The following is a 20,592-nucleotide window of genomic DNA, read 5'->3' on the forward strand; positions in this document are numbered from 1 at the left end:
TTAAGCTACAGTCATACCTCTAAGAATACTAAAAACAACAACAAAATACCAAAACCCATGACTTGTTGGCTCCCAGAAATTAATTACTGAATACAATTTCTACGTTAGTATTTGGCAAATTATTCTGAAGTAATGTCTTTGCAGATTTTTTCTCTCTATATTTTTTTCCTATAAACTTTTTTTTTTTTTTGAGACAGAGTTGCACTTTGTTTCCCAGAACAGAAAATTCAAGGAAATTCTTTTGTTATCTAGTTTGGGTTTCTGTCATTTGCAGCCAACCAACCAAACCAGCAAAAAGAACTCATGACTAATGCAGTTATTTGCAGAAAAGTAGCTATAGAAGGAGTTATATATATATATAATATATATATATATATATACTATGATATATATAATATATATATATAATATATATATATATATATATATATAATGATATATATAATATATATATATATATATATATATAATATAATATATATATACTATGATATATATAATATATACTATATATATTTTATATATATAGGCTGGAGTGCACTGGCACGATCTCGGCTCACTGCAACCTCTGCCTCCTGGGTTCAAGCAATTCTCCTGCCTCAGTCTCCGAAGTAGCTGGGATTACAGGCGAACACCACCAGCCCCAGCTAATTTTTTAATTTTTAGTAGAGACAGGGTTTCACCATGTTGGCCTGGCTGGTCTTGAACTCCTGACCTCAAGTGATCCACCTGCCTCGGCCTCCCAAAGTGCTGGGATTACAGGCGTGAGCCACGGCACCCGGCCCCTATAAATTTTAATTTAAAAACCACAACAGTCCTTGATGGTTTGTCACCCAGCTTATGGCTGATGCCATGAAAATCTTAGACCCTAGATCTTGTGTCTTCAGAAACTGGTAGTTTAAAGCTTTTGTTTCGTTTCTAAGCATCAACAACTAAGACAGAGAGAGCAGCATGTCGTCCGATGAGTAGAGGCTATGGACCTTCTGTGGCCTGTGAACTCTTCCTGATTTATGTAAATTCTGAGGTTTACCATTCTCCATAGCTTTAGGAATATTTTGGAGAATGGAAAAGAATGAGTTGGACCTAGAAATGGAATTATTTTTCTGGGATTTTAAGTTGGTAATTTATATCAAGAGAAATTGCATTGTTGTGCTTTCAAAGTAGCCAGATTCTGACTAAACAAGTATTCTAATTAGCCTGTTCCTCAATGGCCTCAACTCATTTTAGTTTGGAATGTGTAGTTTTGATTAGGGAGATAAGTAAAATTCTTTGCCTGCCTTTTGGTCTCTAGGTCACATTTTACCTTAGTTCTGTATTAACTATTCCAAAATGCTTAAAGGCAGTAAATACAGAAGTCTCCTAGGAACAAGGCTCAGAGGGCAGCACAGGTGAGGAGGAAGAGTTGCAGGTCAGTGGTGTTGAGTGCATTTGCAAGTGGGCTTGCATTATAAGTGCGTGGTTCACACTCATGTGTATGCTCTGTGTGCTTTCAAAAATATTGGCCCGGGCTGGGTGTGGTGGCTCACGCCTGTAATCCCAGCACTTTGGGAGGCCATGATGGGCAGATCACCTGACGTGGGGAGTTCGAGACCAGCCTGACCAACATGGCGAAACCCCGTCCTAGTAAAAATACAGAATTAGCCAGGTGTGGTGGCCCATGCCTGTAATCCCAGCCACTCGGGAGGCTGAGGCAGGAGAATTGCTTGAACCTGGGAGCCAGAGGTTGCGGCGAGCCAAGATCGTGCCATTGCACTACAGCCTGGGCAACAAGAGCGAAACTCCGTCTCAAAAAAAAAAAAAAAAAAAAAAAAAAAAATATATATATATATATATATATATATATTATATATATATATATATATGCCTAGTTTTGTCTATTTACAGAGAGCTTCTATATATACTAGTTCATTTGATCTTCTAAACCAGTGGTTTCCAAAGTAGGTTTCACATACCCCAGGGGTGTGAAAAAAATATTAATGCTCTGATATGTTGTTACTTCATCTTAGTATTGCTAAATACTATAAAGCATATAACATATTAGAAGACAGTATGGTTGTAAAAGTGCTTATATTAAGGGTGTGTGCAGTACTTTTTATTGATAACTGATGCAAGGTAAAAAAAAAAAAGGTGTGGCAATCCCCGCTAGAGTCTTACATGTTTCTCCAAGTGCAGAGAATGACTTACATAAATGATGTAGATGCCAGGACCCGACTCAAGACCTACTAAGTCTGAATTCCTAGAGGTAGGTCCAGAAATCTGCCTTTTAAACAAGCACACCACATGCCTCAGGGGCACACTGAAGTTTGAGAGTGTGTGCTTTCAATTCTTAGCAATAGGAATGATCCCCATTTCACAGATGAGAAAAGTGAGGCTCAGAAACGTTAAGAAACTTAAAGTCAAAAGGTTACACAGCGAGCAAGAGGCACAGTCGGATTTCACCCCAGGTTTATTAGGATTAAAGAGGCACATGTGTGGGAAGTACCAGGCACGTGTCACATGGGCAGGGCCTCTGAAGACCTGGAGGTCATGACGCATGGCTGCAGGTGTTACTGAAGAGTCAACCCTGGGTGCACCCTTTTTTCCTCATCACTAGGAGCCAAGAGAACAGTGAGATCTGGGTGTCATTACACGAATATACACCCTTTTTTCCCTTCTCCTCCAGGATTTTAAAGATTAAGTTCAAAATGACTAAAAAATGAGGTCGGCCAAGCTCCCCATTTCTTGGCCCCAAACATTGGTTTTCTTAAAGTTTTTGTCTCAATTTGGGATTACTGTCCTTAGGGTAACGTGGACTCATTTTAGAGACCAAACCTTCAGCAGCTGCCCAAATTCTACTCTGTCCACTTTTCCACAGACCACCACAAACCTCACTATTCAAATAGAGCAGGGTAGTCTGAGAGTGAAGGGCCTGAATAATAAATACAATTCCTAACCTCTCAAATTCCTATGGATTTGTGCTCCCACATCCTTTATTATACCATGTATACCTTTATAACACCATGTCACAATCCAGCACAATCCTGGCTAGCTGCATGATATCTCCCCAACCAGACTGGGAAAAGATTTTATTCTTTCAATCAACAAATATGTATTGAGTTCTCCCCTTGTGCCGTACACTAACTTAGATCTGAGGCCAAAGGCATTTGTTTAGTACAGTCATTTCAGTTGAAAAAAATTGCTAATAGTTGACTCCAAGTGACTAAATGTGCAGGTAAGCATCATCTATGATCAACACATTGACTTGCATAAAATGTTTCTTAAAGTGGCTGGAAGTGCTTCAGAAGTTAGCATACCACTTAGGTGTGGTTTCTATAACCTGATACATATGAGAAACTTACAAATGTAGTCAATCTATAAATGAATGACTTATTGTTCTATTAGTTAACAGGGAAAGGATTTACCATGAAAAACAGATGTGAGCTTGTCTGTGTTTGTCACCAACTCCAAAATAGAGGATTTAAAAATGCATAGTTTAATCTAGAGAAAAAAAAAAGAAACAAGACCAGAAAGCAATTAATTTCTACATTTTCATCATAAAGACTGGTTGTGTGAAAAGCAGTGCCTTTGATGAAGAGTCAAGTCCAAGTCCAGGAAAGGAGGCTATAGCCTGTGTTGCAGTAGTGACTGTGCTCTATCTGCTGCATGGTTGCACACAGATGACCAAACCAGGGAAGTCAGGAGATCTTTGCACTTGTACTTGCATCTGGTGTCTCATTCATTCTTTCTAAGGCCTCCCGCTTGGAGGTACGGATGGGAGAGGTAGGAAGAGAAGAGAATCAGAGAGACAGAGCGGGGCAGAGGGAGGAAAATGACGAATGGCCAGCACTTACTGAGCATGGACAGATGGGCATGTGCTATGTAAGAAACCTAAAATTCTCTTCATTTTTTTGGGTATCTGGTTTTTCCAGTTATAACTATTCACTACATCTGCTTTGGCAATGAGGGGGAAAAAATTTAATTTCATGTTTATATGATAGTTCATTTTCCCCCAGTAAAAAGTTAAATCTAACTTCTTAGCTCAAGAAAACCTATGTGTAATATATACATAAAATAATCTTAATTCAAAATCAGGATTTAACATGGTAAATCTCCACGTGATGCAATTGCCTAAGGGTCATGGGGAGCTGTGAAGTCTGCCCCTGATCACAGTGAGTGCCTTCCAATCAGAGTGCATTGTGCCTTCACACTGTCCACAATGTTTGAAAAGGTTGGCTATTTTCAACACCACTTTTCTGACAAGAGGTGGCACTAGGCTGCAGAAAGAAGACACTACACACATAAGTGTGCTCAGACAGCTTGCCGTTAGACAACCTGGCAGATAAGGCTAAAAGCTGGAATTAATTTTCAACCTAAAGATGTTTTACTTTCTTCTCATTTCCTTTGGGGGCGCCTGGATATTGGAGTAAAGATGAAAGGGGCCAGAATTAGTTTTAAAGAACTCTTAAAAGTATTGGCCATCTGTCGACCTTTTTGAAGCAGTTATTCACAAAAGGAATCTTTAAAACTAGAGAGCTGTCAGTTATGGTGAACTCTGCAGCTGATCTAAGAGGTAAAATTACATACACATGTAAATGCGAAAGTGTGTGTCTGGGTAAGAGAAAGAGACTTGTCTGCCCTGATACTGTGTCCGGAATTGGTGGGTTCTTGGTCTCACTGACTTCAAGAATGAAGCCGCGGACCCTCGCGGTGTTACAGCTCTTAGGGTGGTGCGTCTGGAGTTTGTTCCTTCTGATGTTCGGATGTGTTCGGAGTTTCTTCCTTCTGGTGGGCTCGTGGTCTCGCTAGCTCAGGAGTGAAGCTGCAGACCTTCGCCGTGAGTGTTACAGCTCTTAAGGCGGCGCGTCTGGAGTTGTTCGTTACTCCTGGTGGGCTCGTAGTCTCGCTGGCTTTAGGAGTGAAGCTGCAGACCTTTGCGGTGAGTGTTACAGCTCATAAAAGCAGCATGGACCCAAAGAGTGAGCAGTAGCAAGATTTATTGCAAAGAGCGAAAGAACAAAGCTTCTACAGCGTGGAAGGGGACCCGAGCGGGTTGCCGCTGCTGGCTGGGGCAGCCTGCTTTTATTCTCTTATTTGGCCCCACCCATGTCCTGCTGATTGGTAAAGCCGAGTGGTCTGTTCTGACAGGGCGCTGATTGGTGCGTTTACCATCCCTGAGCTAGACATAAAAGTTCTCCACGTCCCCATCAGATCAGTTAGATACAGAGTATCCACACAAAGGTTCTCCAAGGCCCCACCAGAGCAGCTAGATACAGAGTGTCCATTGGTGCACTCACAAACCCTGAGCTAGACACAGGGTGCTGATTGGTGTGTTTGCAAACCTTGAGCTAGATACAGAGTGCCGATTGGTGTATTTACAATCCTTGAGCTAGACGCAAAGGTTCTCCAAGGCCCCACCAGAGCAGCTAGACACAGAGTGTCGATTGGTGCATTCACAGACCCTGAGCTAGACACAGGGTGCTGATTGGTGTATTTACAATCCCTGAGCTAGACATAAAGGTTCTCCAAGGCCCCACCAGGGCAGCTAGATACAGAGTGTCGACTGGTGCACTCACAAACCTGGAGCTAGACACAGGGTGCTGACTGGTGTATTTACAATCCCTGAGCTAGACATAAAGGTTCTCCACATCTCCACCAGACTCAGGAGCCCAGCTGGCTTCACCCAGTGGATCCTGCACCAGGGCTGCAGGTGGAGCTGCCTGCCAGTCCCGTGCCGTGTGCTCGCACTCCTCAGCCCTTGGGTGGTCAATGGGACTGGGTACATGGAGCACGGGGTGGCGCTCGTCGGGGAGGCTGGGGCTGCACAGGAGCCCATGGAGGGGGTGAGAGGCTCAGGCATGGTGGGCTGCAGGTCCCGAGCCCTGCCCCGTGGGAAGGCAGCTAAGGCCCAGTGAGAAATCCAGCACAGTGCCCAGTGGGCTGGCGCTGCTGGGGGACCCAGTACACCTTCCGCAGCCGCTGGCCTGGGTGCTAAGCCCCTCACTGCCCAGGGCCGGCAGGGCCGGCGGCTGCTCCGAGTGCAGGGGCCCGCCAAGCCCACACCCACCCGGAACTCCAGCTGGCCTGCAAACACCGCGCACAGCCCCAGTTCCCGCTCACGCCTCTCCCTCCACACTCCCTGCAAGCTGAGGGAGCCGGCTCCCCGCTTGGCCAGCCCAGAAAGGGGCTCCCACAGTGCAGCGGTGGGCTGAAGGGCTCCTCAAGTGCCACCACAGTGGGAGCCCAGGCAGAGGAGGCGCCTAGAGCAAGTGAGGGCTGGCTGTGAGGACTGCCAGCATGCTGTCACCTCTCAATACCTTACCCTACCTCTTCCTTGTCTGAATTTCTTCTTTCGTCTGGTTTATCAATGGGAAGTTGGAGCAGCGGTAGCTGTCCAGTCTTCCTTCCCCTGGACCAAAGGTGGAAGCCCCTTTGGTGTCACACTGAATGTACACACGATCTTCCAGTCTTTTGAAACCAGCTGTATCCTGGGCTTTTGGGTTTTGAGACCTCCTGTGGCAGAGACTGTAAACTGACTGCCTCAAAACTCATTGTCCATTTCCCCTTCTCAGTAACTGCATTCTGAGTTTATTTGGCAAAGCCAAGCACACCACTAGCAAGACAACTTTCCTAGTCTCTCTTGCAGCTAGATGTGGCCAGCTGGCCAGATTTTGACCAAAGGGCGTAATGTGGAAGGGATGAATTATACTTCTGTGAGGTCCTTAATAGAGAGGGAGTGGGGTTTTTGGCCCTTTATTTTTTATCCAACATGGAATGCAATGTAATGACTCAAGCCACAGCAGCCATTTTGGACTACAAAGTGACCTTGAGAAGGAAACCAAAATGATTGAAGCAGCATGGGTCATTGATATGCGGGTCATTGACACATGGGTCAGTGATACATTCTCTACCACCCTGATCACTAACTCCAGACTTCTTTTACATAAGAGGTAAATAAGCCTCTATTTGTATAAAACACTCATCCCATACAACTGAACATAATCCCAACTGATACACTTAGGAAATTTTTGAAGGAATAAGCATTCTGAAATATTAAGTATATGGTGTACTAAATACAAAAGGAGACATACCTCTAATGCAATTAACAATGCCAAGAGTTTATCTTTTTAAGGGCTCTGAGTGACCCTGTATGTAGAGGTCACTTGCGATGGCTTGTCACTACAATACCAAACAAACCCATATGCTCATTAAGCATTTGTAAGGGTGCCATCCTTAAAGGTGCTGGAAGGCTCAGAAATCATGTTTTATACTAAATAATTACAAAAATCAAATAATGACATTATACATACTTCCCAGTATTAGAGTTTTCAGTTGTGAGGATGTAAAAATGTTTGTTAAAGGAATTGTTTTCAACTAGTAAGGCATCATTTTTGAGTGCCTAGTGTGCCAAGCACTGTGCTAAACACTTACATCATCTCATTTAATCTTTACAAGCACATACAATTACTATTCTCACTTCACAGATGGGTAAAGAGAAGGGATACATAACTTGTCCAAGGTCACATGGCAAAGCTGGAAATCAAACGAAGTTCAGTCAGATTTCAATTCTGTGTTACAAAACACCAAACTAAAACATCTTCCATGTTTATTTTTTTCTAGATAGTTTTGAGCATCCTTAATGCCTTTAAATTCTCCATTGAGTTATGTTAGAATGGTTGTCCTTGTTTCAATGAATTAGAAGGCTGAAATCCAGAGGTAAGATCAGGACATTTTGTTACGGCATCAAGTTTGACAGAGAGAAAGCCAAAGCCATGGCTCTGCAAACCAACTTGGTCCCTTCCTTGAGTGTAATTTTGTAGTCTAGCTCTTTTTTTTTTTTTCCATAGAGATGGGGTCTCGCTAAATTGCCCAGGTTGGTCTTGAATTCCTGGCCTCGGCAGTCCTCTCACTTCAGCCTTCCAAAGTGCTTAGATTACAGACATGAGCCGCTGTGCCTAGCTTAGCTCTTTTTTTTTTTTTTTTGATTCGGAGTCTTGCACTGTCACCCAGGCTGGAGTGCAGTGGCACAATCTCGGCTCACTGCAACCTCCCAAGTTCAAGCGATTCTCCTTGCCTCAGCCTCCCAAGTAGCTGGGATTACAGGTGCCCGCCACCATGCCCGGATAATTTTTTGTATTTTTAGTAGAGATAGGGTTTCACTATGTTGGCCAGGCTGATCTTGAACTCTTGACCTTGTGATCCACCCGCCTCGGCCTCCCAAAGTGCTGGGATTACAGGCATGAGCCACCATGCCCGGCCATCTAGATTAGTTCTTTACATTGAAAGTAACATCCAGGGTCACTGATATTCTGAGAAAATTAGAACCACCTTTGAGTTAAGACTTCTAGAAAGACACATACATTGTTATATTTTAATTGGAATCAGACATTTAATGGCATAAAAACATTGCATATATGGCTTTGCTGTTCTGAAAGTCATCAACTTAAAATCCAAATATGACACAAGCAGTTTTAAGACTTATTTTGGCCAGCCTCCCCAATCCCAAAGGAGATTTAAAAGTAATAATGTAAAAAAGTTAAGGTCAAGGTGTTTTAAAATCACATCTCAGCTAATGACTAACCCTTTGTTTCCTGGGGACTTCTGCTCTACTGTGAAAACTGCTGAGCTTAACCCGCTGTTGAACAACTGGTTAGTTATTAGTTCCCTGGGTGATTGTCCCTGAAGTTAAGCCATGCTCTGGGGACACATGAGGCACTTTAATTGGGGTAGTTACTTTTTCCAGGTTGGGTACAATGTTTGGCTCTCAAAAGCAAGGTAAACAGTTTACAGTCAAAAGGAATGCTCTGTGATTTTGTGCCTTTGGGATCAAGGGTTGAGATCTTAGAGTATTCTCATAAACATCTGTATCAGGTGCTCAAAGATGTTTGAGGGTTGTCACGCAAGCAGTTCAACTTCTGCATTTTCTGTGGATATGGGCACAATGATCCACTCAGATTTTTCTCCTAGTGTCCTGAATGACAGCTCATCTACACGGAGTGAAACTCCAGATATGTGACAAGCAGCATGGGACAGATGCTGACAATCAGAACAGATGCTGGATGTAAACAACTGGTAAGGCTGCACTGGTGCATGCTGGCAGAATCACCTGCTCTGCATCCAGGGAGCAAATGCGTCTGCAAGCCCAGCATGACACCAGCTTACCTCCCTGTGCAAATCCCCTCCCCTAATCAGTCTCATCCAAATCTTCTCCTGCAGTAGCAGCTTCTAAAGCCGCAAGGGCCTCCGCCACCGCTGCATCCTCGTCCACAATCTCCCCATCCCCATCTCCATCGGAGCCATGGGTATCCTCCTGCCTGTTTCCTGAGTCAGCCACAGGCATGGCATGAGCAGGACCCTTCTCATTAAAGCAGATGCTTAGAACTTCCGTTTCCACATCCTCATTCAATGAATCCCAGCTTCTCCTCACAGAGAAGGGCGTATTCAAACCATGCTCCCCCACTGTGGGCTGAATTCCCTCTAGGGATTCATCCTCAGTATGGTTCTTGAAGACACAGTCCTTTTCATTATGATCAATGTTGTCTCCAGCTGGGCCCCAATGCTGAAGGTAATCTGGGGCTGGTATCTGGAAGACATGGTCTTGTACTTCCAAGGCAAAACTTTCTGCCTCAGAAGAAGCTCTGGAATCTCCATTTCTCATGACTTGGGTCCCTTCTGAGGCCAGCAGCACACAGTCCTGTCTCCTGGTGCCCCCTCCTTCCAGGAAGGGTTGAGTTGGGGGAACAGTATTTGCAGTACTGGCCCAGGAGCCCCTGTCATCCTGGGCAGGGTTGGAATTCCCAGTGGGCTGTGGAGTGGCAGCAGGGCCAATGCCATTGACCCCGCAGGCGTGGCGTTCCCCTCCAGCGTCTCCCTGTGGGAGCGGCCCTTGGTGAGGACAGCGGGGTTCCCATGGATCAGCTGTCCTGCTGCTGCTCTCAGTCTTCTTTGAGCCCTGCCTCTGAGGGTCATTTTTCTGCACCAAGACTTCACTGCTCCATTTGCCTTTTAATTTATCAGTGTCGTCTTCATCTAGCTTGCAGCTGTTGACTTCATTGATGTAGCCAGGAGAGGGCACTTGAACTGGATCAAAGAGATAGCTGCAGGGAGGAGAATGAAAACCAGTCAGGTCTGCTCCATCATTAATGCTTTTTACCACAGGCCCTGCTTCTTTCTACGATTCCTGCTAATTTAATTTCTGTGATTACTTTTCAACCTAGATAAGTGTGTCTAAATCAAATAGATATAGTTCGTATAAAAATGTTTGGTGGCTCACGCCTGTAATCTCAGCAATTTGCGTGGCCAAGGCAGGTGGATCACTTGAGGTCAGGAGTTCGAGACCAGCCTGACCGACATGGTGAAACCCCATCTTTACTAAAAATACAAAAATTAGCTGGGTGTGGTGGTGGGCACCTGTAATCCCAGCTACTCGGGAGGCTGAGGTACGAGAATCGCCTGAACCTGGGAGGTGGAGGCTGTAGTAAGCCGAGATCATGCCCCAGCACTCCAGCCTGGATGACAGAGCGAGACAGTCTTGAAAAAGAAAAACAAGGTTCTGCCAGAAATACATCTTAAGAAGAGAGCAAAAAGGAGGAAGGAGGGGTAAGAGGTAAAGTAAAATACACGGTGGTTCATAGAATTTTAAAATAAAAAAACAAATGTCCACTAATAGGGCCATTAAGGAGTACATCCTCTCTCAGTGGAATATTATGCAGTCATTAACATGATAAATATGAAGTCTGTAGTCACAGGAATGATACTTATAATACATATTTTTTGAATAAAGCCAAACATCACATTATGATTACAGTGGAATAAAGCTTATTTATATATGGGTCTAGAATAGAACTACGATTAAAAAAAGACAGTATATTTGTTAAGAAAGCAAGATCATCAGTTACTTTTTTTCCCTTTGTCTTAGTTAGAAGTTTATGTTCATGTTACAATTTTCTGAAACGCAATGTGGACAAAATTAAAAGCACATATGTGATTGGGGTGATTTATTTTCAGCGATGCCATTTCAGGCATCCTCAGAAACCCAGACCAAATTCAGCCTCAGAAAATGATGGTGTTCTCAACATGCTTTGAGAAGTGAGCAAAAAAAGTTAAAAAAATCTAGGGCACATGTTCTTTTAAATGATATTATAACAGTCCCAAACTTAATGTGTTGGCAATGTTGATCATGCCCCAAGCTGGATAAATGCACTGAATACATGCATGGTCTTTAAAAGTGACCCCATGCTCATCACAAATTCCTCCACCTAGAAGTAGTATTTCTGCAGCTTTACCTTTGTATTATTTTACAGCACCTGCACCCCATCTGGATTGTTTTCTGTTACCACCTGGAAAAGAAAGTGTAAAAGGTAGAGAACACAGTGAGTGATATATTAGTAAGAATTAAGTTTGCCTTTTTTTCCCCCTAGAGACTCAAAATGTATTAATGGAGTCACACATTTTGGCAAAAGGGTAACTTCCACATGGGTCAGAGAGGGTGCTGGTTACCAGGAACACCCCATTTCCATCACCGCTTCAGAGTTCTCAGACGTTCACTGACACTTGCCTGTGTGTCAGACCTTTCTCCCAACCCTGGAGTTATGTGTTTCATCCCCATTTTGCAGATGAGGAGAAGGTGGTGGAAGGATGCTAGACAGAGAAGGGACTTCTGCTTTTCTAATCTGTTACCTTCTACAGAGGACACAGGAACCTCACCAGGGCACAGCCCACTGCACGCAGCAGCAGGAGGGGAAGGAGATTCTGACGGACTCCTTGCCGGGGCATTTCCTCCTCAAGGGGTAAAGGATGCCGGAATAAGCTGGCGGATCTATTGTGTCCCATGATTCAGGCCCTGAGGAGCGTGTGAGCCCGAGTCTTGGCACAAGCTTCAACCACACTAAATTACTTCTATGTTGCTTTTCCCACCGCTGGGCCAATCTCAGCTATGATTCGTGGACCTGTTCTTTTGCAGCTCAAAGACATGCCCCCTTGGGCTTCCTGGCAGAAGGTGGACCCATTTCCCGCCTGCCCACTGTTCCCTGACCCCTCCCCAAGCTGGGCTTTTCCCCATCATTTCCTTTGGAACAAAATCTTCTCTTCATATAAGACTGACCATGTTGGCCTCTTCCTTCCTCAGAACATCCTAAAAGTGAGTATGGAAGCATCTCTTAGATATTATTCATTTCTAATATCTACAGCCTTTATTTTTATTATTACTTTTTTGAGACACAGTCTTACTCTGTCACCCAGGCTGGAGTGCAGTGGTGCAATCTCGGCTCACTGCAACCTCCGCCTCCCGGGTTCAAGTGATTCTGCTGCCTCAGTCTCCCAAGTAGCTGGGTTTACAGGCAGGTGCCACCACGCCTGGCTAATCTTTGTATTTTTAGTAGAGACAGGGTTTTGCCATGTTGGCCATGCTGGTCTCAAACTCCTGACCTCAAGTGATCTGCCTGCCTTGGCCTCCCAAAGGTCTGGGATTATAGGCCTGAGCCACTGTGCCGGGCCTACAGCCTTTAAAAAGACAAGCCAAGCCAAACCAATCTGCATCCCCAGTCCCCCTGTCTCCATGAAGCACATGTACCAGAAAGAGAGATCGTTCATTGCTGGCTGTGTCTCTGTCTCCCATGTTGTCCCTCCTTCCTTCTTTCAGTCATAGATGAATTTCCAGGGATGCTGCTTCATAAGCTTTTGTCCACAGTGAACATGACTGGTGCTTTTTAAGAAGTATAGATTGGTTGCTCAGTTAAAAGGGACTAGATTTACATTAAAAAAATAAAATCCACAAATAACTCCCTATGGTAGGCTGAAAAATGGCCCCCAAGTATATCCACATCCTAATCCCTGGAACCTGTAAATAATACCTTATATGCCACCCCAGCCCCCAAATTAAAGGTATTTGCAGATGTGATTAAGTGTAGGATTTTGAGATGGTACAATTTGCCTAGTTTATCTGGGTAGACTCTAAATACAATTAAATAAATGCTTATGAGAGGGAGGTGGAGGGACATTTGATTATAGACAGAAGAGGAAGAGGCAATGTGACCAAAAAGGCAGACATCAGAGCAAGGAGATCACAAACCAAGAGCACTGGCAGCCCCCCAAGCTGGAAGAGGCAAGGAACAGATCCACCCCCAGAGCCTCTGGAAAGAGTGTGGCCCCGGTGACACCTTGATCCCTGATACCCGCCCCCTGGATCAAACCCACTGATACCAATTTCAGACTTCTGGTCTCTAGAACTGGGAGAGAATAAGCTTCCATTGTTTTTGTTTTGTTTGTTTTTTTGAGACAGAGTCGCACTCTGTTGCCCAGGCTGGAGTGCAATGGCACAATCTTGGCTCGCTGCAACCTCTGCCTCCCGGGTTCAAGTGATTCTCCTGCCTCGGCCTCCCGAGTAGCTGGGATTACAGGCGCCTGCCAACATGCCCAGCTAATTTTTATGTTTTTAGTAGAGATGAGGTTTCACCATGTTGGCCAGGCTGGTCTCGAACTCCTGACCTCAGGTGATCCATCCACCTCGGCCTCTGAAAGTGCTGGGATTACAGGCATGAGCCACCGTGCCTGGCCGCTTCCATGGTTTTAAACCCCTAAGTTTGTAGTAATTTGCTGCAGCAGCACAGAAAACTAGTAACATCTCGAAATCACTTCATGCTTGAGGACCAAACCCCTTGTCTTCCCGACTCTTCCTGGGAGGACTCATGGAATGTAGAAGAGTCCCTCGGGCCAGCCCTGCATCTCTTGCCATCCTTTCTTTCCTTACTGTGATTCAGTTTTCTTCCTAGCGTGTGTCACCACTGGACATTCTGTCATAGGTTTGTTTGTGACCCACCTTTTCCACCCTTCTTCAAGCCTAATCCTTAGCACTTAGGACAGCACCTGGTACACAGCAAGCAGTCAATAAATGTGGAATGAATGAATGATTTAATGGCTATAGATTAAAAATGAGAGGACTATCAGTGAACCTGTTGTGTGTCTGCAACCAATCAAGACATTTCCAGTTTGTGCCAGCCATGTTGCCCAGGTGTTACCAGGGTGGGCTCAGGAGACAGAAAACCCTGCTACTGTGGGACTTTGGGTCTGTCACTTGGTCTGTAAATGGGGATGATAATATTCCTACTATATAGTGTTGGGGGTCATATGAGCAAACATTCATAATAAACATAGACCAGGGGTGTCTTACCCACCCCTGTTTGGATACAGCATGTTAAAACACCCCCCTCTTCAAAAGAAAAAGATGGAGGTCTAGTATCCAAGAAAGATATAATCTAGTTGCCAGAACCTATGCATACACACAAGAGTATTAACAATGTCAAGTAGGACTTGTTTCTGGAATAAGGGCTAAATGGTCTATTTCTATCAACTGTGACACCAGTTGAAAGATAGAAAACCCCAAGTACAACAACAGTCCCATAGACAGAAAAATCACTTTTGCTATGGAACTGTGTACATATGTGTAACACTGTACCTTTCAGAATACTCTTAAACTACCCCATTTCTAAAGCCCAGGATTTTGTCCCCAGCCTCTACTCCTCCTTTACTTTCCTTTTCTGCTGATAATTCATAGATGAGCTGGATAAATAGGACAGGCGAGAAGAAGCACGTGCACCTCCTCCCCTCCCTCAACACCTCTCCTCTCCCCTCCCCTCCCTCAACACCTCTCCTCTCCCCTCCCCTCCCTCAACACCTCTCCTCTCCCCTCCCCTCCCTCAACACCTCTCCTCTCCCCTCCCCTCCCTCAACACCTCTCCTCTCCCCTCCCCTCCCTCAACACCTCTGATCTCCCCTCCCCTCAATACCTCTCCTCTCTCGTCCCCTCTCCTCCCTCAACACCTTCCCTCTCCCCTCTCCTCCCTCAACACCTCCCCTCTCCCCTCCCCTCCCTCAATACCTCTCCTCTACCCTTCCCTCCTGACCCTCCCCCTCCACAATTTGCTCCGAAATCCTGACCCTTTTCATACCTGTAATACTTTGTTTATCCTGGACTCTTTAAAAGCAAGCAAACCAACAAACAATGACAACTAGTCAGGAGGATAGGTAGTTAAAAAAAAAGTCAAAGAAAAGGAGAAAGGAGCTTAGAAGTGTTTGAGAAACAAGGAAGGCAGACTGGATTGTAATAATGTAACTGAAGCAATCATAAAACATTACTCATTGAAAAATCTCAGGTCAACTTTATGATGGTGAATTCAAGAGGTGTATAGTGGAAGGCGAAAGAAAGGAGGAAAGAAAAGAGGGAGGAAAGACGAAGGAAGGCAAGGAAAAGCAGGCAGGCACATCCAGAGTGACACCTTGCGCTCCCAGCTCCTCAGAGGCTGACCAAGATTGACCCTGGGGCACCCTCCATCCCTGCCTTCTGCTGCTATAGCCAAGACCACAGGAGCAGCCTGCACCAAATGAAGAGACTGCTGAGATTTAACAGCCACACTCGAAAACTGCCCCTTCCCTGCTTCTGAAGGAAATATACATCATTTGTGGCTTTTAGGCTCCCCTCCTTCCCCAGGAAAACCACAGGATCTATACTGTTCTTCCAAGCTGTGCAATTACAAAGGGTGTTGTGGTGGTTTTCCTCTTTCAGAATCAGGTTTCCAGTTTGGTTCCTCCCCCGCTTGCCTCCCATTAGGGCACACCACATGGGTTTTCTAGAGACCTGGTCCCATACCTGAGGGTCATGCTTCTGCACCTCTCCGGAGTTGGCGGGGACAGCCTCTTCCTAGTTAGAGGTTCTGTCCTCTCTCACCTCGCCCTGAGTTTTCCTTCCCCAGCAACATTCCTTCTCTAGATTAGAAGGACAGGCTCTAATGTCCAAGGCTGTGTGACTGCTGACGAAAAGGGTGGGGACTAATGTACTCACACCCAACCCCTGCATGCCTGTGTCTACAATTATTCTTCCTTATATGATGTGTCATATCAAATTTAATTCATTTCTTGTTTCATAGGTCACTCCCACTTCTACATCTTGCATTTAGCAAGGACTTCTCCTAAGCCCAGGGGCAACAAGGAAATACTCCGGGTCTAGCATGTGATACATAGCAATGAAAAAAATATGTTCTTTTGACTAAGATTGGGTTCAAAATGAGCAGTCTATCAGCTTTCTTCCTTGCCTCCCTTTTGGCAACAGCTAGCTTAAAGGTAAGAATTCAGTTGTTGGGTACGCTTTATTACGAAGCAAAATCAAAATTTGCTTCCTCTTTGGAGTATAAAGAAGCAACAGGCAAAAAAGGGCAAATCCTTCACAACCATTGCTTAGTTTACACAGGGGAAAAACAAACACCGTTAGGATGGCCATGTCCACCCATTGCTGCTGCCGCCTGCTCCTGCAGCCCTGTGTTCGGGGATGACTCTGTGTTGTGTTTAAACAAGGCCAGGCTATCACGAGGTCAGGAGATCAAGACCATCCTGGCTAATATGGTGAAACCCCCGTCTCCACTAAAAATACAAAAAAATTAGCCAGGCGTGTTGGCGGGCGCCTGTAGTCCCAGCTACTCTGGAGGCTGAGGCAGGAGAATGGCGTGAACCGGGAGGCGGAGCTTGCAGTGAGCCGAGATCGCGCCACTGCACTCCAGCCTGGGCGACAGAGCAAGACTCTGTCTCAAAAAAAAAATAAATAAAAAAAGAAGGCCATGCTAACGCCATGTCAGTCATTGGTGAAGCCTCCTTGCTGGGAGGGTAGCAATGGAGGTGGGGGAAGGGCGAAATCCAGGGAAGCCCAGGAGTTTTCCAACCAGGCAGAGAAATTAACTGAATATTCATTAGGAAGTCAAGGGCATATAGGAAAAGACTCAACCCATCTGGAAAGAGCTGCCTTTAAATAGTGATAGCTTTGAAGAACATTTTAAAAGGACATTTTAAAAGGACACGGGACTCCACTTGTAGAAGTTTTACTGGCCAAATGTGGAACAACTGGAGTATTAGAATAATTACTAATCTACAGCATTTGTAGCCAATTGAATAAAACAAGGACTTATGAGTCCACACTAAGATACATAAAGGGAAAGGGAACACTCTACCTTACAAGTAGGAAACCCCAGCTAACAAACATACGAGAAATACTGGAACTAGAAAAATCACCATTTGATAGCCATCATCATAATAATTGATGTCAGTAAGAAGTATCAATGGATGGTAGAACTAGTGGGTGAAATTTTGAGGACGACAGGATATTCAGTCTTAAAGTAGCTCTCCCCCATATGATTAAGGACAAAATAGTATCCTTACATTGGAGAAACCTGGCATACAGTGCCTTAACCAAGTAATCAAAGGTAATAGTGCCATAATGAGACTAATCAATGGCATGTGGCTCCTGATAGGATGCACTGAGAACTTAGCCTCACTTCTGTGATTTCCTGACAAAAGAGCATACTCTGAGTTGAAACAGGAGGGATATTCTGCAAAGCAACTGGCCTGTACTCTTAAAATGATGCAATGTTATGAAAAAGCAAAGAAAGACAGAAGGATGCTTCCAAATTCAAGATTTAAGAGACATGACAACCAATGCACTGCATGTCCTTCTTGCTAAAAGGTCATTATTGACATAATTGGTAAAATCTGAATAAGGTCTGTAGATTAAGTAATGGTATTAAACTGATGTGAATTACCTGCTTTTGAACATTGTACTGGGTTTATATAAGAGAATGCTCTTGGGGAAGGGCAGAACAAGATGGCCAGCTAGAAGCCTCCACTGATGTTCACTTCATTGCCCCACAGGAACACCAAATTCAACAACTATCATCTACACAAACAAGCACCTTTATAAGAACCAAAAATCAGGTACACAATCAGTGTAAGTGGTTTTAACTTCGTGTTGCTGAAAGAGGCACTAAAGAGGGTAAGAAAGACAATCTTGAACTGCCGATGCCCATTCCTTGGCAGTGGCTGCATGTCGTGGAGAGAGCATCTGTGTGTTTGGGGGAGGGAGAGTACAGTGATTTAGGGATGTTGCATTTGAACTCAGTGCTGCCCTATCAGAGCAGAAAGCGAAACTAGGCCGAAATCAGCTAAGCCACGACCCCCTAGCCTACCCACACACAGAGGGAGCATTTGGACCAGATCTAGCCAGAGGGAAATTATATATTCCAGTTGTTGGAACTTGAGTTTTGGCAAGCCTCACCACCATGGACTAAAGTGCTCTGCAATCCTAATAAACTTGAAGGGTAGTCTAGGCCATAAGAACTGTGTTTCCTAGGCAAGACATCAGTGCTGTGCTGGGGCCAGAGCCAGTGGACATGGGGGGCACCTGATCTACTGAGACACCAGAGTGGCTAAGGGAGAACCTGTGTCACGTGTCCCAAAAACCCAGGCAGCACAGCTCACAGCAATGAAAGCGACCGCTTCCTTGTGCTTGAGGAAAAGAGAGGGAAGATTAAAGAGGACTTTGTCTTACACCATAGGGTACCAGCTCAGCCACATTAGCACAGGGCACCAGGCAGTCATGAGGCCCCCATTCCAGGCCCCAGCTCCTAGATGACATTTATAGACACACCCTGGGCCAGAAGGGACTGCACTTCCTTGAAAGGAAGGCCCAAGTCCTGGCAAGACCCATCACCTGCTGAGTAGAGAGCACTTGGGCCCTGAATAACCAGCAGGAACACCCAGGTAGTACGCTGTGGGCATCGGGTGAGACTCTGAGATGTGCTGGCTTCAGGTGAGAACCAGCACATTCCTAGCTGTGGTGGCTATGGGGAGAGACTACTTCTACTTGAGAAAAGCAGGTGGAAGAGTAAAGTGGACTTTGTCTTGCACTTTAGGTACCAGCTCAGCCACAGTGGGGTAGGGCACCAAGTGAGCTCTTGGAGTCCCTAATTCAAGGCCTTGGTTCTTGGATGGCTTTTCTGGATTTGCACTTGACCACAGGCGAGTCCACTGCCCTGAAGGATATGTCCTAGGCCTGGCAGAACATACTACAAACTGTCTGAGGAGCCCTTGGGCCTTAAGTGAACATCGGCAGTAGCCTGGCAATACTCTCTGTGGGTCTGTGGTAGTAATGGTGATAGGGAGAGGATCCTTTGCCTGGGAAAAGGGGAGGGAAGAATGGAAATGGCCTTGTCTTATGGTTTGAGTGACAGCTCAGCCCCAGTAGAATAGAGCACCAGGAAGATCTCTAAGGATTTTGACTTCAGTCCCTAGCTCCCACCTAGGGCCTGGGGTATCTTGCCGCCCTGAAGGGAAGGACACAAGCCTGGCTGGCTTTGCCACCTGTTGATTGTAGAGCCTTAAGGCCTTGAGCAAACATAGGAGCTAGCTAGATAGTGGTTACAGAGGGCCTTGGGTAAGATCCAGTGCTGTGCTGGCTTCAGGTCTGACCCAGCACAGTCCTAGTGATCATGGCCACAAGGGTGCTTGTGTCACCCTACCCCCAGCTTCAGGTGGCTCAGCACAGAGAGAGAAACTTTTGGTTGGGGAACAAGAGTCTCTGCCTGTTAATCCAGTGAATTCTTCCAGATCTTATCCAAGACCACCAAGGTGATACCTCTATGAGTCTGCACGAACCATAGCATTACTGGGCTTGGGGTGCCTCTAATATAGATATGGCTTAGATCACAACACACAAGTCTCTTTGAATACCTGAAAAGCCTTCCCAAGAACAGGTACAAACAAGCCCAAACTGGAAAGACTATGAGGAATACCTAATTGTTCAATGCCCAGACACCGATGAGCATCCACAAACATGAAGACCATCCAAAAAAAAAAAAAAAAAAAAATGACCTCACCAAAAGAAATAACTAAAGCTCCAGGGACCAATCCTAGAGAAACAGAGATATATGACTTTTCTGACAGAGAACTTAAAATAGCTGTGTTGAGGAAACTCAAAGAAATTCAAGATACCACAGAGAAGGAATTCAAAATTCTATCAGATAAATTTAACAAAGAGATTGAAACAAAAATAAGCAAGCAGAAATTCTGGAGTTAAAAAATACAAGTGACATACTGAAGAATGCATCAGAGTCTCTTAACAGCAGAATTAAACAGAATAAAGAATTAGTGACCTTGAAGACATGCTATTTAAAAATATATTCAGAGGACACAGAAGAAAAAAAGAATAAATAACAATTATGCACACCTACGAGATCTAGAAAATAGCCTCAAAAGGGCAAATCTAAGAGTTATTGGCCATAAGGAGAAGTAGAAAAAGAAATAGGGGTAGAAAGCTTATTCAAAGAGATAATAACAGAGAACTTCCCAAACCTAGAGAAATATATCAATATCCAAGTACAAGAAGGTTACAGAACACCACGCAGATTTAACCCAAAGACTGCCTCAAGGCAATTAGTAATCAAACTCCCAAAGGTCGAGGATAAAGAAAGGATCCTGAAAGCAGCAGAGAAAAGAAACAACATACAATGAAGCTCCAATACATCTGGAAGCACATCTCCAATACATCTCCAATACATCTGGAAGCAGACTTTTCAGTGGAAATCTTACAGTCCAGGAAAGACATGACATGTCAGTGGCATAACATATTTAAAGTGCTGAAGAAAAACGACTCTTATACTGGAATAGTGTTTGTGGCAAAAATATTCTTCAAACATGAAGAAGTAAACTTTCCTGGACAAACAAAAGCTGAGAGATTTCATCAACACCAGTTCTATCTTACAAGAAATGCTAAAGGGAGCACTTCAGTCAGAAAGAAAAGGA

The 20,592-nt window shown here is 44.7% G+C and overlaps 1 protein-coding gene across 1 annotated transcript in view; it reads right to left on the minus strand.

Moving 5' to 3' along the window:
• Positions 1-8,337: 8,337 nt before the first annotated feature.
• Positions 8,338-20,592, minus strand: part of C20H4orf19 (chromosome 20 C4orf19 homolog) — a 133,107-nt gene continuing 120,852 nt past the window's right edge. The window contains exons 3-4 of the mRNA XM_004091659.3: positions 11,262-11,315; positions 8,338-10,073 (exon numbers count right to left, since the gene is read on the minus strand). Of these exons, the coding sequence (XP_004091707.1) occupies positions 9,161-10,073; positions 11,262-11,293 (945 nt within the window). The 5' untranslated portion in view covers positions 11,294-11,315 and the 3' untranslated portion in view covers positions 8,338-9,160. The remainder of the gene's footprint in view (positions 10,074-11,261; positions 11,316-20,592) is intronic.

The sequence above is a fragment of the Nomascus leucogenys genome, chromosome 20, assembly GCF_006542625.1.
Source record: "Nomascus leucogenys isolate Asia chromosome 20, Asia_NLE_v1, whole genome shotgun sequence".
Lineage (NCBI taxonomy): Eukaryota > Metazoa > Chordata > Mammalia > Primates > Hylobatidae > Nomascus > Nomascus leucogenys.